Genomic DNA, 18,614 nt, shown 5'->3' with positions numbered 1-18,614 from the left:
TTCTATAACCATGAGAGTCAGTCTTGCCTCTTCAGCGGTAACACTTACTGTGTTTCTGTGTTGTCCACAGGTCTGGCGTCATCTGGGTTGTGCTGTTCAGCACTTCCTCTCCGTGTCTTAAAGTGGAAAACTAAGTGATAAGGCCAAATAGAAAATCCTCAGTGGAGGAGTAATCCGTGTAACCCTGTTATCCTTTGTATTTCAGGTGGCTCTTCAGAATTCTGCTCCAGTCTTTGTGCATTTTTGTAAAGATTGTTTCTTAAAGTTTTGTTTAAAAAAACACTCTGCCACTTATTTCACCACAATAGGAGAAGCTATTCCCTTCCCAATAGGAATCTCCCAAGAGAAAGCAGGCATAGTTCCAAGCAGAAGAGGGAGGCAGCCACTTGTGTCCCTCAGAATTGTTGCAGGTGACCCTGAACTGGGGGAGCATGCCCAGCTCACTGAATGGTGATATTTTCACTTTTTAAAATTGTGCGAGGTGCTCTCAAATCATATTGACCAGACAGTCCTTCTCAAGCTGATTATCCTTTTGGTTCATATGTTTACTCTAAACATATCCTCTGCTTTGTAACATTATGGACCTCTATCCATAATCTTAATTTTCTGGGTAGTGGTTGATCCATCAAAAATAATTCCCAGATACACTCAACAGGTGACAGTCTTAAAGAGCTGTCTTTCCCACCCCATCCCCCAACCCCTCTAGAAGATGCCATTTTGGAGAGCGATAATGGAAGACTTTATATTTCATAAAATTCTATAGTAGAGTGTTTGGAGTCCCAGACTGGCCTGGTATAAACAGTGAATTACAAGTCATTATCAAAACTGCAGGATCACGACTCTTCTAAAACCATTTGTGCATCAGTAGCCAACCTGGGGACTCCAGAACCCAGGGATTAATATTCTCCTTTATCTTCAGGAACAGAAAAAAAAAGTATATTCACTCATGCTTCATTGTTGACATTACAGCAATTCCTGAGGTTGATGAAAAGAAAATCATAAAAGGAACTAGATTGTGAGCCACTGGTTTAAACCAAGTATTACTGCCATATTGATGAAGGATTTGTTAACCATGGTGATAGAGATGCCCCATAGCCCCCAAGAAACTAGGTGCAGAGATTTGCTATAAGATGGATTGGTAGCATATTCATTATATAAGGCTGAAAGTCCATCATAAATAAAGCTCCTGTAGTGGAACATTCTGTGTTGGTTGGTGTTTGGGAAAAATAACACTTGCAGGGTGAATTTAATGCCACATTTGAATGGACCTAGTCCACTAGATGCTTGAAAAAAAAATGGACTGAGCTATACAGAAGTGAGTTGGAGTATCTGAATCTGTCTCAGGCTGAACAATTGGCGAGACAATGGGAGGAAATGCCAAGTATCCCAGGAGTCTTCAATTCCCCTTCTCGGTGGAACTTAACTTGTAGCAGGGAGAGAAGTGATCTGCCTCCCTGTGTGATAGGTAATTAGAGGCATATAACATCACGTTAAGAGCCGTGGATATGAGGGACCCCTGGGTGGTTCAGTTGGGTAAGCATCCAACTCTTGAACTCACCTCAGGTCTTGACTTCAAGGACATGAGTTCAAGCCCAAGTTGGGTGCCATGCTGGGCGTGGAGCCTGCTTTACCAAAAAGAAAGAAAGAAAAGGAGCCATGGATATGAATCCTCCTCACTCTACTGCATAGTAGCTTCATACCTTTGGCAAAATACTTCACGTCCCTGAGTCAATTCCTGTGGGAGCTTCTTCATTGCGTTGTTGTACTGTACAAAGTACTTGGCACTCTTCCCTGGCACTTGGTAAAAGTTCAATAAATAGTAGCCATAACTTAATATGGGACAGACTCCAATTTAGGGTCAGATGGAAAAAGATTTTTGGGAGGCTTTTCCCTCAGTCCTTTTCTTAATGAGGGTATAAGGCCTCTTCAAAGAGTCGAGGAGACCAATGGAAACAGGCACATCTCCCTCCACAGCCCAGCACCCAGGCAGGGGCCATTTGTCCCCATCTTCCAAAAGCACGTGTGATGGTTTAATTTTGGTGGTCTGTGAGATATTACAAAAACTCTATTGGATTTAAAAATAACAAAGTATTCTTTTCATGTGACTTTTAAAATATCCATTTGATAAGCTAAGAGTTCTGTAATAGCTAGCTGGATTTTTACTCATCGAAGAGGTGCAGAAATGTTCAGTGTCCTGGACCCCAATAATGTATAATCCTTAAATTGGGGATTTTGAGGAACGATAGAGTACCCGTGGAAAAGCACATCTGGCTCTAAGGCTTCAGACCCATGTCAAGAAACTGGAATTCCCAGACAAGCCTGTATAGAAATACTAAGGCTGAGAAGTTACCTCGGCAAATTCTGTTCCTCAGCATGGCTAGGCTAGGTCATGGTGTGACCAGGTGTCACCACCTGGAGGGGTCCACCCTACAGAATTCGGGACCTCACATGACTACCAAAGTTAGGAAAAAGCTACATAAAGATGTTTGTTTGTAAAAAACTAAGAGAAGTGGCTGTGAGAACCGCTTGGACTCGGAATTTTAATTTTATTTTGTCTTTGGGCTTTTGCCCTGTATCAAATGTTAACATTAGAAAAGGAATTAAAGGACAGATTTTCTTAAATAAATCTGACATATTAATATTCAGGTTTAGGTACTAAAAAGGTTACTCAGGAAGTGACTTTATTTTTTCAAAGTAATTGCTCTACAAAAAGATTCACTCAGGATTCCACTAATTAATGAGGTCTCCTAAGGCATTTGACATTTAATTAATTTTAATTACGACTTTTGAGGAGTACTCTGAAAGCAAGCCATACCTATGTTCCCATTTGTTAATTGAAATAACTAAATTATTATTGTGTTTTGGTAATTTTGAAACTAATTGCCTCGGTTTCATGTAGGTTATTTGTTTTTAAATGAAACCGAGAAATGTTTTTTCTAAACAAGAAATGTTTTTTCTCCAGTGTCATTTGAGAGTCTCAGTGATTAGAATGTTAATAATGATAATATTCTGTGGATAGCTGTTGTTTCAGATCTGCACTCTTGGGTACCATTTGCACAAAATCACATTAATGTGAAGGTTATATACTATTTAAATATATCTATCATGTATTATACTCCTTGCTCAGAGAAGGGCTTTATTCTCTGCCCCGATAGTATATTCCTTCTTCTGAGCCCATAGAAGCACCCTAGAATTTAAACAAGTATTCTTTTCAGAACCACTTGCCCTTCTAGCCTCCCAGTGAGTGGCCTCTGCTTTGCCTCCCTCGCCCGAGGCTTAGAGATTGGAGGTCATTTCAAACCCAGGTCTGTCTTTAGGTCCTATCGTCAGTATATAAAACTGGAAAAAACAACAACAAAAAAAAAGTATTCATCTAAGAATCAGGATTTTGACTGTAAATCACATCTGCCCTTGTGTAATTAATCACATAGAGTTTCATTTATTGCTATTTTGTCATTATAAACTTTAATTTCTGTTTGGCTGAAAATATCCTGATGGGTATGTGACAGGGTTATGAACTCTTTGTATAAAAGCCTCTTTATAAATAAGATTTCTTAAGGCTGTAATGATTTTGTTATCTGGGAGAGGGAGTGTGGGAAGCAATGTAAAATACAGGGCAGAGGGCATGCAGTGAAGGCAAAGTTGCAAAGTTCAAGGAAGCGTGGTTACAAAACTCCTTTCTTTCAATTGCTTGACATTATCCTGAAGTTGGCTTTTTAGAGAAGAAAACTCACAGTACAGGTGAGTCCAATTGTAGATAAACCCACTAACAGTAGCTATATATTTTCTGAATCATTGTCGACAATGAAAGAAAATGATTCTTACCCCGCCTAAGTATACCAAAATCTCTTTGGTGACTGCCCACAATTCCAAGCAGCTGATCTTTGAGACAGAAGATTTTTACCCACAGGCATGTGATGATACATTTTAAGCCAAAGACTAGGGAAGTGTATGCTTTGTCAGCAGGTGTCTCCAGATCCATTGCCATCTATTTAAAAACTGAGTACACTGTGATAAAATTGATTTTTTTTCCTCCCAAAAAACACGGCTACACAAAAAGTGTCACAGTAAAGTGTTCCATTTACTTTTCTTAAGCAGTCCCTTTGGTCCAGTTAGTGAAAGAATATAAAAAGTGTTATTTCTTCCATAGAAGACAAGTAGAGAGTTCCAAGAAATGAAAACTTTCCAAGAAATATCATGCCAACCCTCCCTCCCATTCCTACCCTGCGCTGTTTCATAAACACTTGGTGTGCCCTTGGTTTCTTGTATTCTTTGAATCCCTAAGAAGTGTCAGAGAAAGTTAATGTCACAGGAGAAAGAAATTTGATCATAGATAATGTATATAAAATGCTCCAGTTGTATGTAGCATTTGAATTTTGTCCTCTAAACAAGTATGTGTAACCTTGTTTTCCAGCCATGCAATAATGAACTTTGTACTCTGAACAAATTCTCACGCATTACTTTTTAACATGTGGCTATTTAGGGAGAAGACCTTCTTGTCCATTTTTCACGGATTATTGGTCCTTTACACTGTGCTCAGTCCCACCCCAGCCAAACAGAGTTAGAGCTGAAGGGAGTGAGAGGGGAAAGGAGACTTAAGTGCTGTTCCTGGAGTCAGGAAAGCAAGTTATACCTTGTGGGCAGTATTCTGAAAATAAATAAAACAATCCATTCTATGATGTGTTGGATTTTGACCAAAGATTGCGGTTGGGTTTTGACTTTGTTGACCACCTTCACTTAGAAACACGAAGCTTTCCAAAGTCATTCATTGTGTTGGGTGTGTGCTCCATCTTTGTGCTAGCTGTTAGACAATAACTGACCACTAATTTCTTTTCTAGCTTCACAGTGGCCAGTGATGGAGTGGCCAAGGCAGAAAGCAATAGAAAAACGTCTGTTCTCTTCTCCATCTTCTTAAATGAAAGGAATGCGCAGGTCCTGGGAGTCAGTAAGCACCCGGCCATCAGGTTGCGAATATGCATGTACATATCTGGGCACATTTTTAAAATTTCTTCCAAGCTTAGGAGGAAAAAAAAACATGCCTTCTTCAATCCACTCTCCCTTTCTATTAACTGCCCCTTCCCTTCCCTTCTAGTCAGTATCTGTGAAAAGAGTGGTCCACCCTCCTAACCCCACCCTCACCTCTTTGTTCTACCTTTGACTCACTAGAATCTGTCTTCCAAGATTTTTTTTTCATTCTGATTTCTTTTGTTGAGATTCCCAATGACCTGCTAACTCTCACCTATCTTCCCAGACCTTTCCTGGCTTCCTGACATCCTACCATCCCTACACTGCCATTCTCCTGCTGTCCTCTACTCCCTGCACTTCTTTGACACCATTCGTGCAGGGTTCTGCTGAGTGGTAAGATATAGTCACTTGTTTTCTCCTTCTTTGTCTCCTCTCCTGCCTATTCCTTAGGGGTTCCGCCTTCTTCACTTCTCATCTGAGGTCCCAGTGCCACCATCATGCAGATTCTGTCGATAGAACATCAGACGCAAACTCAGTATTTTCAAAACTGAACTTGGTTTCTCCCAAACTCTGCTCTTCCTTCTAAGTTTCTGTCTGGTAATGGCACCAGTACTTGCCTCGTGGTTGAAATCCCCAGACCCAAGCATCACTTTGATGGGGGGTTTTTCATGCCTCTGTACCTTTTGCACACTCGTAATCCCTTTTTCCTGAAGATTTTCTCAGTAAGATTTCCTATGACTTTGTTCTTCTCCTGTCACCTTGAATAAATTAATGGTTCTACTAACCTTTGCTCTTACTTCCATTATTACAGGGCCAGTTTATATCTTGATTATATTTTTTGTCTCCCTTCTTCCCAACTAATTCCATGAGCTACTCACTTTTGTATACTCAACACTAGCTCAATGAGCGTGTGATAGGTGCTCAATATATATTTGAACAATCATTAGTAAAATGGAGTCAATGTAGTGTGTAGGAAACAAAAAAGGATGGCCATGTTCTTCAGTCAGTGGAAGTAGACAGTGGCTCCAATCTCAGCTCTTAGCCCCCAGACACCTTTCACAGCTTACCTTGAACCCTGATTATTAAATTAAGTCAGTGTGTTAGATGGCAATCCCTTGAATATACCTTGTAGACTAAAGAAAAGTGACTAGAAAGTGTTCTAGAAAGAGCAGAACTCACCATTTCCACCTTTCCATCAATTAGCTTTATATTTAGCCCTGGGATAGCAATCTGCTGCATGAACACTAAGGAGAGTTGTCTTAGTCTTGAGTAGTGGTATCTTACATTTGATAAGAATTTAATTATTGAAGCTTTTATTAAAGGGCCCTGCTGTGAAGGAGCAAAGATGAGAGAATTGTACTGGAGGTGTAACTGCTGGAAAGAAAAGCTTGCTTGCTTGCTTGCTTTTAAATAAAGCATGCAAGTGGGGGGGGGGGGCGGTGGAGGGGGATGGGCAGAGGGAGAGAGAGAGAATCTCAAGCAGGTTCCCCGTTAAGGGCAGAGCCCACCTCAGGACCCGATCCCTGACCCTGAGATCTCGACCCGAACTGAAATCAAGAGTTGGACGCTCAACCGACTAAGCCCACCCAGGCACCTCAGAAAGAATGGTCTTTAGACCAGAGAATTCATGAAGCAAGGCTCTGGGAACAGCAGAGTCAGCTCTCCCAGCTACCACCTGAGTCCACATCCTGTTTATTGACCAGGAGCTTCTCCACAAACACCCAAACTACTCATAACCAGAAATTATCAGCCAGTCACAGAAGTCATGCCTAATCTGCGACCCACAGTAACACCTGCCCCAAAACAACACCAGCCCCTCACTTAGGACCAGTCCAACACTGAAGGTTTACTGCTGATAATTCAGGTACCTCACCCTCCCTGAGCTGCATTGAAGAGGAAGAGAAGGACTCTAGTCTGCCAGCCATGGTGTACTCTATAATATCCTCATTCAGAATAGTAATTATGTGGGGGGGGGGGGTTGACATTTCCCAACTTAGAAATACCGTCCTTGTCATTTTCACACTCCAGCTATGTCAGGGTGGTGGTGGTAGAGTTGATGGTGGTTATATGTGCCACGTCTGCTGGTGCATTTTTCTCTAGATTGACACTAATATGAGGACACAAAAAAATTAATATGCAGCCCAAATGGCTTATCCATAACAATTTCCACATAAACATATAAAAGGCATTCTTATGTATTTTAAAATAAAAGTGCCTTTCTGTTGTATTTTTCTGTGATATCTCCTAACCTCTACCTAGCATTCTGTGGGACATACTTGCACCAAAGATGATAAATCCCCAAATTCTGGCATCCACAGGGCACCAATAACAATGATGGCAGTCCCTACCATTTTCCCCTTCAGGCTAATTGACTATTCATGGAAAGTAAGTAAATATAAACCGTGTGAAGCTGAGTTCAGAGCAGTGACATGCACTGGTGGCCACGTGCAGTGGTCCCAGGGCGAGCATGTAATGTTTGGGACTGGGGCTTAGGAAGTGGCATTTAGGAAGAGACAGTAAGAACCAGAGCAGGGAGGAGCAGACAAGGACAGGTGGGTTTGGGTGACACGGAATCTGCCTCTTGGGATGGGCCTGTGTGTTCACAGACAGGAGTGGTGGGAGAAATAACTGGAAAGATGGACTAAGATGGGATAATTTCTTGCGGCTACTAGAAATAGCTGCAAAGACTGTAGAAGGCTTCAGCGGGAAGCAGGAGAGGCTGGACTTTATCCAGCAATCAGAGGGCGCCACTGGAGATGGGAAGTAACATGATGAAAGCCACATGCTGAGACTTTTAGAAGGAATCTGTTGAAAATGTAGTGCTTACAAGTGAAATGGAATATAAGGGAGACTGGAAATAGAGTGACTGGCCATCAAGTCTTGGAAATTGCCTTATATTGTCAGATAAAATTCATTTCAAATATAACTACACTCCTCTTGGATATACATGTCCCATGTTGAATCCAATCAAAAAGCAAAGAAAAGTCGAACAATTACTATTATAAGGGTGTAGGAGGTAGAAAGTAAGATGGCACAATAAACTCTCCCTGTCACTTCTAGATCCCAAAGTGTATATATTTCACCAAAGCATATAGTTTTTCCCATAAACTGCATGTGAGTTCTTTGGAGAATCTGCAGCAACGAGCTGAGGGGCGCCCGGCTGGCTCAGTCAATAGAGCATGCACCTCATGATCTCAGGGTTGTGAGTTCAAGCCCCACGTTGGGTGTAGTGATTACTTTTTTAAAAATAAAATATTTTTTAAAAGAAAGAAAGTAAAGGACGTGACAAGTTGAAAGTAACATATTGAGAACAGGTAGTCTGCTGTGCTCGGCTCCAAGCAGCCCTAACACACCTGCTTGGGGGAGCACAAGCCATTCCTTTTATACCTCCACAAAATTACACCTGAATTCTTCTCGTGGACCAGGTACTTTAAAAGTCATTTTTTGGTTTTTGTTTTCAACTACCTTTCCTCCAAAATGGATTTCAAATCAGCCTCGTTCTTTCCCACTGAACTCACAATGACACCCGAACAGCCCTCTCATCACAATGAAAAAGAACCTTCCTCAGGCCTTCTGTTAGCATCTCTTCACTGAGTACACCCCATCTCCTAGGAACAAGAACCACACACACACACGCACACACACACACATATAACACAAGCTCATGCTCACGCATTTGCACACTTACTCCTTTCATGAGTCGTGTGGCCACCCCAAACACTTTATGTATGTATCTCAGACACAGTTTGGAGTTTAGCTATAAATGCTCTAGTTAGCCTCAGCTCACCTCCTGGGGCCCTGTACCCTACAATACTTCTTTTTGCCACTTCCTCTGCACTCCTCTCATGTGGAAAACCTGTTGGAGAGCTGTTTAGGACTGCCCAGTTATGGAAGTAGGTGCCAGAACCAGCTCTAACTGATCTTGAGTGCCTGGGGTTAGTTATAAGAACAAGAAGCTACTTCCCATAGGTCAAATTCAAGTACAGGTGGCTGCTTTTCTGCGTTCTAAGGCCTAATGTCAGTTCTTTTAAATTAGGATGTGTATTGTCATTGACGTCTCCACATATCATAATTGACATCTAGGTAAGTGAGCCCTAATGAAACGTCACAGTTAATGACTACTTCCAGAACTTAGGGATTTCTAAATCAAATTCAGCATTAACCATGTTTTCCCTGTCCTCTTCTATAACCCAGTAGTGAAAAGGGACTGTTCATTTTAAAAATTAAAAAGTTATACAACAGGCTTCTTGCCTTATGTTTTCCATGGTTCCTGTTACCATAAACAGAATCAGGCCCGTGCATAATAAAGTGGCCCCCATCCATCCTAGATTCTATAGATATTCCCTCAGGAAGAAAAGAAACATAGTTGGCTACTGTACAGATCACTAACAAAAGGGAAGCTGACTCACTATTTTGGTTACTTATTTTGTAACCAGTATATACTCCAGAAAGCCAGCCAGTGGGGGTGACCAGGCCAGAGCTTTTCGGGGTCCTAACTGGTTATCAGCTCCTTAAGAAAAGAAGACCCCCCCCCCCCGCAGTGGTGCAGGAGTCCCTGTGGCCCAGCTGAATGATCCTCCTCTCTCTCTCTTCCTTATCCAAACCCATGTCCTCCCAGATTTTTCTTTTTTTTTTTTAATTTATTTTTTAATTTTATTTATTTATCCATGAGAGACACAGAGAGAGACAGAGGCAGAGGCAGAGGGAGAAGCAGGCTCCCTCCAGGGAGCCCGATGTGGGACTCTATCCCAGGACCCCAGGATCATGCCCTGGGCTGAAGGCAGACTCTGAACCACTGAGCCACCCAGGCATCCCCCAGATTTTCTTACTGTAGTCATCTACTACTTCCTTTTTAAAAGCTCAAAAGGAGAAAGCTTACAGCTATTGGAGAAGAAAATCTGCTGCTCAGAATACTTTGGTTTAGCCTTAAGAGCTTTTCCAAATGAAACACTATTGCCTGTGGATCCCAGTAACCGGTCTGTGGGTCTGTGGATCCTCTGGGTGGGAGCAATGATCCTCGGTGCTAAGAAGAAATGCAACAGATGAGACTTTTTAAATTGCTTCCATCATCTCACTTAGAGTTGAGGTTTGCATGGTCATGTGACTTTTCCTAACATCTGGTTTTTTCTGGCAAATGACTTGGATCTGAGAAGCCAGTTAGAGGCCCAGTGTGCCATGTAGGTGGTAGAGGATGCAATGTCACGTGAACCTATTTTATTGGCTCTTAAGCAAACCCAATACCAAAGCTAATGGAAGCTGGCTGTTTCATTGTCTTCATTACCCCAGAGCTGCTGGGTCAGAAGGAAGTTGAAGGCAAAGGTGAGAAAAGTGTTGGGAACATGGCCTAAAAGCAGGCAAGGACCTTTTTGATGACATCCAAATTGGCTATTTTTACCTGTGTGGCTTAGGGTAGACTAGCAGAACCAGGTATAAACTGCCCCCTGCTGCCTGACGTGGAGAAGTACATTTTGAAATGTCCACTTCATTAAAAAGAATCCTATTCTTGAATGCCTCTGTGAATGGAGGACAAACGGGATGGGTACCAGCCCACAGACTCATGCAAGCCATGGACATCACAGGTCCCCTGATCCTCTCCAAGGTGAAGCTGAAGGAAGTTAGACTCTGCTCTCATGAAAAGTACTGCGTTTGGGGCCTGCAGCCTCGCTCCACAGAGTGTGGCCTGTAGTCCAGCAACATCGGTGGCACCTGCGAGCTTGTTAGAAATGCAGGTTCTGCTCCCCCCTCCCCACCCTAGTTCTACCGAGTCAGACTTGCACGTCGACAGGATACACACTTCTGAGTGAGAATCCCTGCGTGTAACTCCAGAAGGTGCTTCAACCCTGGAGGAGAGCCTCCAGTCCCTAAGGTTTGAATCAAACCGAGTTCAGTTTGAACAGGGAATAAACAATCCAGCAGAAGAGTCAGATCCTCTGGATCCTCTGTTTAGACTGCGAGTGCCTTACGCCCTTATTCTCTTAATCCTTCCCGTCCTAGGCAGCTCGCACCTCGCTAGCCCTCTAACTTGCTGTAGCTCATGTTACTGGCGGTCGGTTGGCGGCAGCGGGCATCTGCCAAGCGGTCTCCCTGAAAATCTGTCTGTCCTGGCGAGTAGTCGAGCCTGCTGTCCGGCAGCATCTGTCTGTCTGTCCTCCTGGTTCGCTGCCGTCTTCTCCCTCCGCCCCTGTGGTGGCTGTTTAGGGGGAGCCCCCCGACCCTGCAGATCCCCCCTCCCGGCGGCATTGTCAGTGTGTTGCTAACCCAGAGTGTTCTTTTCCGCGCCAGGTCAGGGAAGAGTGCCGGCTCCTGAACGCCCCTCCTGTTCCACCCCGAAGCGCAAAGCCTTTGTCCACAAGCCCCTCGGTCCCTCCTCGCACAGCCAAGCCAGCGCGGCCGCAGACTCGCTCTCCCAGCCCCACCTTGTCCTACTATTCTTCAGGGCTGCACGACATGTAAGTCTTAACGCCAGGGCCCCCTCGGCCCGGTCACCTCGGCCGCCAGCTCACCCCTTGCCAACGGGTTCAGGGTAGCCGTCGCCTAGGCAGGAGGCGGGAGAGGAGATGTGCCCTAGAAGCAAAAGAACGTCCCCGGAAATGCAGGACGGGGCCCCTGTTGGTTTCAAGTTCGGGGGGAAGAGCCAGGACCCTAGGAAGACCAGCAACCGCAGCCTGTGGGAGAGGCTCCCGGACCAGCGAGAAAGGCCCACTGGACTCTCGTAGGAGCGAGCCACGGAGGGCCACCCGCATCTAGTTCTTTCCACCCCGACCTCAGCAGAGAGATACCACCTTCAGCCAGGGCCTAGGGTTGGAAAGGTCCTGTCGGCTCTGCTCCACCCCGTAGGGAATCGCTTCTTGACCACGGCGGTCTGGTAGCCGTTCGCTTCTGTCTGGATCCTTCCAGTGCTGTGAGCTCCATCTTTCACAGTGCAGCTCATTCTATCATTGGCAAACGCCACTGATTTTTTTTTTTGGTTGTTTTTTGTTTTTTGGTGTATCTGTCTCCATGTAACTTTTCACTGTTTCTTATATCTAGAGAAACAAAAAATAGATCCTCCCTGCTTCTCTTTGTCAGCCTGTGAAAAATTTGAAGTCAGCTAAGATGTGAGTCTTCTCTTCTCCAAAGAGACTGCCTCAGCTGTGCCAGCTGTTTCTCCTGGCACCGCTGCCTGATCCCTCATCAGCCTGGTCTCCCACCTCTGAGCACACTCTGGCTTCACCGTCACTCTTAACATAGTCCCCTTCCCCCCCACCCCCCAGCCTCCGGCTGAATGCACTGCTCCGCCTATGGTCTTCACCATTTAAAATAGCTCTCTTTTACGCATATCTTGTGTTCTCTGGACATTTAAATCCTCATGTTAGTTTTACTCAGTTGTATAGAAACCAAGGCAAGCATCCTGTCTGAAGCATTTCTTAGCACCTCAGACTTTTGGATGGAACAAGTCATAGGTGATGGTACTGTGGTCTTGTCACATAGCATAAGGATGACAGGCATGAGGCACCACCCCTTGGCAGCTCTTGAGCCACCCTTTCCCACTGCAGACGCTACTTATCATTCACACTACCTGGGAGTAAGGACCCTAGACATGGCTTAAGAATTTTTCTCATCGTAAAGATCCAGGCACCCACTGACAGTGATTTTCTTATCCATTAAAAAAAAAAAAATGATATATTTGCCACCTCTCCTAGAATATTTTAAATCGTTATAATTCATATCTGTCATTACCAATGTATTTTAGTAACTTAAAGATTTTTTTTAAAAAAAACCAGTGGAGTTAACAGGTATTTTATGGAATTCACGATAAGAAATACTGCCTTTTTCTTCCTAACCATCTTTTTCTACTCAGAAGTGACATCTGTGGAATAAAGAAAGGCTTGATATTTGGCTTTCACTTTTTACTCACCTCCCTCTCTGTGTTTGCTTTTAAGCAGCGTTCCTAAAAGTGACACTAGTCCTTCTGAAAGTGCTCCTGTGTCCTGCTATCCCTGTAACCGAGGGAAAACGGATGCTGTGGACCTGAAGTCCCCGATGGGAAGTCCTTCGGCTGAAACTCTCTCGTCCAGGCTCTCGTGGCCCAACCATTATTCGGGAGCGTCAGAGAGCCAGACCAGGAGCGACTTCCTGCTAGGTCCAAGCAGGAGTTACAGTTACCCCAGACAGAAGACGCCAGGCACACCAAAGAGAAACTGTCCAGTCCCCTTTGATTTGGACGGCCACGAGCTCTCGGCCAGTCCCCCCGGCTCCGCCACTTCGGAATTCGGTGGCAGCGTCTCCGCCTGTCCCAAGTCAGCCAGCTACTCTGTGGAGAGCACAGATGAGAAAACTCTGGCAGCTGACACAACGAAGCAGAGTATTTCGTGCCCTGCCTTACCCCCCAGGGCTCCAAAACCAGTGGAAGAGAAAGCCGCCTCGGACACTTCTCCTTTGCCTCTGAAAATTGATGGTGCTGAGGAAGACCCCAAGTCTGGGTCACCAGACCTCTCTGAGGACCAGTACTTTGTTAAAAAGGGCATGCAGGACATCTTCTCCGTCCCCTACCCTTTCTCATCTCCGCTCCACCTCCAGCTGGCCCCCAGGTCCTGTGGCGATGGCTCCCCATGGCAGCCGCCCGCTGACCTGTCGGGACTCTCCATAGAAGAAGTGTCCAAGTCGTTACGGTTTATTGGTTTGTCTGAAGATGTCATATCGTTCTTCGTTACTGAAAAGATTGATGGGAATTTGCTCGTTCAGCTGACCGAAGAAATCCTCTCCGAGGATTTCAAATTGAGCAAACTGCAGGTGAAGAAAATCATGCAATTCATTAATGGCTGGAGGCCCAAGATATAGCCAAATAACCCCAGCTAGCAGTGAACAAAACTGACAGATTGGTGTGCTAGGAAGGGTGGGCTGGGACACAATTCCATGTTTTTTGCACTAAAAACCTTCTCTGTAAATAGGGATAAGAGAAACTCTTACTATGCAGATAACGTTTTTGAATGGTGAACAGGCTATTTTGTACATCAATAAAAATGCTGTACAGAACACTTAGAGGTGTGCCTTGTACATCACTCAACACTCAACAGCTGCTAAAAGACAAAAGGCATGTTCAGAGAAATAATTCTTACCCAAGTAGGTTTATGTGAGAAGGTATGATATTTATTACAAAATAGCCAAAGCTGAAAACCCTAAGAATCAAAAAAAAAACAAAACAAAACAAAACAACAACAACAAAACAAAACAAAAAAACAAAAAAACTTTTTGAACAACAGTTCTCTCCTTTGGGGGAATCAACTTTAGACAATTAACTATTCTGTGCTCTGTCGTTTGGATTGCTCAGTGCTAATTGTTTTATTCTTGTGCCTGAAAATGTTAGTGATATGAAATGACACTTTACTGTTTGTTATGTGCTTGGTGGGGATCTTTTCATCAAAAGGCATTTTCCATGAGTCATAGGTTGATAGAGGGTATACAAAATAATACAAATCATGACCACAATAATTTGTCTGTAACTGCTGCTAATTTTATTGAGCAGTGGAAAGAAAAAAAAAAAAAGCCCAGAACATCTACATATATGTGTGTATATATATACACAATACAAACATAGGTTTTAAACATAATTATTAGTCTGATATTTTAGATAACATCTGTTCACTTTGAAAGATCCATTGAGGTTTGGGGCCGTTAACTAAGTTGACTCTCTTAGGAGGAGTGAACAGAATGATTCCAAAGATTCTCAACCCTTTCCCTCAAAACTCGGTCTTTACTTGGCCTCATCACTGAAAGCTTGGAAGAAATCAGTAGAGTCTATATTGAAGAATTAAATTTGATTGTAAGCCATGGGCGGTGGTTTGCATATAATACTCTCATGCCGATGTCTGGGGAAAATGATTGTTTCTTGTCAAAGGAGAATTCATCTCCAATTTAAGGGTCTTATTTTCCCGGTGTCTAACAGTGACAGGTCTGAAGGGCTTAGGTATTCTCCACATGCTTGTGCTTCAAGAGAGCTCAGAAATCAGGCTTACGAGCTTCATCTTTTGAGTAATTTTTAAAAGTATCAGTAAATACACTTGGTTAGTTCATAACCTCTTCTTTCCTCTCTTCCAAAGAAAATACATAATTACCGTACTTATATTCCAAGAATTCCAGGATGTTATTCTGAGCATTTTTGCCAAATGTGATTAAATATTCCAAAATATAATGGCCTCATCATTATTTTTGACTTTTTGAACGAATGTAAATCCTAGAAAAGTTCTAGCATAGTTCTAGAAAAGTTCTGAGCAAGTCGTCAGCATAGCCCTACCTCCGCCCGGTCTGATTCTGGATGTGCAGACATCTGTGATAGGTCAGCCAACCAGGTGCCAAGATGACTTGCAGGATTGGCTTCTATCTTATTATCCACTCTTCCCGCTGACCTGAATAAATAACTACAAAGACAAGACCCACGATAATGCAGCATGCGATATGCAATATGACTTTATTTCTTGGCGTTATAGATGTTCTTAATCCATCTCATGGTTTAGAATTGAGGTGAATTGACACCTCTTCTCATTTTCCATCTTAAATCTTCCTTTTAAAAAAATAAGGCATTTTTTTTCCCTTCACACATCTCCCAAAATGTAAATATTCTAGGTAAAATGTATCCCATAAGGACAATATCCTATCAAATTTGTCAAACTGGAGCACCCCTTCAGAAATAACTGAAAAATCTATGTAGAACTTTCCAGTACTGCACTCACATGACATGAGACACCCCCCCTCAGTGACTTTCATGTTTAGAAAACATCTTTCTGTGTGAGCAACCACTTCCATAGCAACATTAACCTCTCAGCACTTTCTTTTAAAATAAAAACAGACAGGAGGCAGTTGAGAAGCTGTACGTTTTCCTTTAGCAAATCCTTGCTGAGTCTGCTTTTAGGCACCTGACCCTTGGTCACAAGTCTCAAATTCAGGCAGGAGGGATGGAGTGGGTTTGGGTTTACTATGAAGGTTGCCCCACATAAACAGCTGATTCCTTGTATGTTTCTCTTTTCTTTTTGTTTTTTCTTTTGCAAAATCTTGACACAAATAGTTTCTGATTTTTGTCCTGGCGTGTTTATATCCAGTTTGTATTGGTGGCAATGTAGAGACTTCCTGGGGACAGGCACTATATATGGCCTTTGGGTCATGTATTCAAATTTGTTGAGCATCTTTCATTGCCAGGCACTATGCTGGTATGACTCAACAATGCTGGGGGAAAAAAATCCTCTTGGAGCTCATAATGTTTATATTTAAAATCACAGTTGCTGAGACTGCATATGTGTGAGTAAGAGAGACATGAAATCTTCTGGGCAGTTGGATGTATGGAGAGTTAAGTGTGTTGGGTCTTTAAAGAATACAGATGGAGGAAATGGCAGCCTCTATTAAAAGGAGTAAAAAAAAAAATAAACACCACGTGACCGTTAAAACTTGGAATATGTTGGAGGCAGAAAGGATCTCGGACTCCCACTAGCTAAGTGTTCTCTTTTACTGATTGGGAATGTTTTTAACTGTGATAACTATCTTCTGGCATCTCTAACAGCACCGATAAGTGTAGTTGCCGTTGCTGAGCTGAACACTTGTCTGTAGAGGACCTTGGCACCCTCACTAGACAAAGCAGGCGTCGCCAGAGGGAATCATGGCAAGAAACACGGTGTGAGGGGTAGGGAGGAACCGGCCTTCTTCCCAGAGCTGCAGTGTCGCGGTGGGAAACGACCTGTAGAGATCCCCAGAAGCAGAACCTGTTCTAGCCAACCAGGCCAAGACCGAGCACGTCTTCTGGCAGGTGCCCTGCAGTGACCATGGGCTTGGGGGAAAGTGTCTGTCTAAACAGGACCCTTCTTGGGGTTTAAATTCATGGCCCCATCGGAAAAGAAAATCAGCAATAAGCCAAATCAAGCAGCTAAAGTGTAAAATACGGACCTGACTCACGCTGGAAGGGAGAGCTCACACACTCCCAGACTGATTCTTTCTCGGAATCTTGTAAGTGCCGGCACGTTCTCCTTGAAGTTGAGCTGCTCAACTTTATGAACTGTGAAATTTACATTTATACTCTTTCAACCCACATATACCATTCAAGTTTATGAAGTTGCAGCAAGCTGCCCATTCAACTAAATTGCTGTGTTTATTCTTGTCTCTTGTAGAAATAAAACAATCTTACGGGAAACTGTTATGACAATCCATTCCAAATGTTTTCAGACACATGCATAAACACCCTCTGCTCACATTCCAGAACCACCTGCACATCATCCATACAGCTCCTTGGGAAGTTCAGGGGGTGGGTGTGGATGGATAGAGGGTCCTTCATTTTCCAAACACTTTGTGTAACAAGTCACTACTCACCATGCCTAGAGGGTATAAAATCAACATTTTGAATGACAAACTGGAAAACAAAATAGTTCTCCAAAGCACCTCGTGAACCATTCAAAGGAAATTTCAACATCAGTCCCCCAGAAAAGTTAAATCTGCTGTTGGACACACGGGACTTACAGAAGCTATGACTGTTCTGTCAATTACCACTCTTTTCCTAGTAATATAAAGGCAATGGGCTGCTAGGGCAAGAAAAGTAAAATGCCCAGAGTGCAAATGATGGAAAGTAGGATTTTTGTGCTGTGGGGTTGTAATATTGTGGAATTCTCATGGCCACTTCTTGTCAAGTCACATTGCAGTTTAGTCTTTAAAACTTGGTGTTTTAAAAAATTTATCTCATTGTGAAAACCAGAAACAAGGGGTAAACGTGATTTTACTTAAAACTGTGTACAAATACCTTCTGTAATTTTGCTGCTCTGTCTAATTTTTAGGCTATGAATTTTGTAATGAGCTTATCAGATTACAAATTTCTTTTGTTTACAATCTCATGTAGTAGGGCTCAGATAATTTCTTAGCTATCAACCTCGTCTCCCATTTTCATATTAAGTTCCGTTTAAAACATTGTTTAAGCTCAGCCTAAAAATCGAACTCAATTAAAAATCGGGGGAGTTTTCCTTGATTTAAATGGAAATGATATATTCTTTTCAAAGAATTTTGTAACCATCTTTATAGTTTCTTTGCTTAGAAAACTGGGGGTGTTTGTTAACTGCCAGTTAACAGTTGCATTACTTTCCAGAGCATTACCTAATGGGCCCAATGTGTACCTCAAGATAAACATGGTATGTTATGTCTAAAAAAATTCATTGTTGATTTAAATGGTTCCGAAATGTCTATAAATAAAGAAAATTTAAAAGTTACTCCTCTTGCAGTTCCTCAGTGAGTCGACCTAGTACATAATTTTCTAGCACTCTCTTCCCCATCTTCATGAAGGAGATGAGAACACATCTGAAGGGATTCTTAATGCCACAAGCCCATTCAGTACTAAGAGATTGAAGGCAATGGCTGTTGTACAGAGGAGAAGCTGGAAACCAGGTCACCTGATGGCATTTAAAGAAAATGCAAAAAAAAAAAAAAAAAAAAAAGAAAAAGAAAATGCAGTACCTGTGTGGACAGGAGTTAAAAGACAAATACAGATGAACTGGTGAGCTTTAAAAAAAAAAAAAAAAAGCCATGTTTGTGTGGGGAAAAAAAATAATATGCATTCCTATCTTTTTAGCTTATACTCGGCTGAATTTATATAATTACAACCAGCATGAGCAGTGAGAGAAATGGCTAGGGGTACTAGAGAAAGT

At 42.8% G+C, this 18,614-nt stretch overlaps 1 protein-coding gene across 5 annotated transcripts in view; it reads left to right on the top strand.

Moving 5' to 3' along the window:
• The window catches only part of GAREM1 (GRB2 associated regulator of MAPK1 subtype 1), a 201,228-nt gene extending 183,049 nt beyond the window's left edge, over window positions 1-18,179 (top strand). For 4 of the 5 annotated variants that reach the window (XM_072829156.1, XM_072829158.1, XM_072829159.1 and 1 more), the window contains exons 5-6: window positions 11,248-11,414; window positions 12,888-18,179. In XM_072829156.1, the coding sequence (XP_072685257.1) occupies window positions 11,248-11,414; window positions 12,888-13,785 (1,065 nt within the window). In that variant the 3' untranslated portion in view covers window positions 13,786-18,179. The remainder of the gene's footprint in view (window positions 1-11,247; window positions 11,415-12,887) is intronic. The other variant, XM_072829157.1, reaches the window with a different exon arrangement.
• Window positions 18,180-18,614: the final 435 nt, after the last annotated feature.

This window comes from Canis lupus, chromosome 6, assembly GCF_048164855.1.
Source record: "Canis lupus baileyi chromosome 6, mCanLup2.hap1, whole genome shotgun sequence".
NCBI lineage: Eukaryota > Metazoa > Chordata > Mammalia > Carnivora > Canidae > Canis > Canis lupus.
This window is presented reverse-complemented; position numbering and strand designations above follow the sequence as displayed.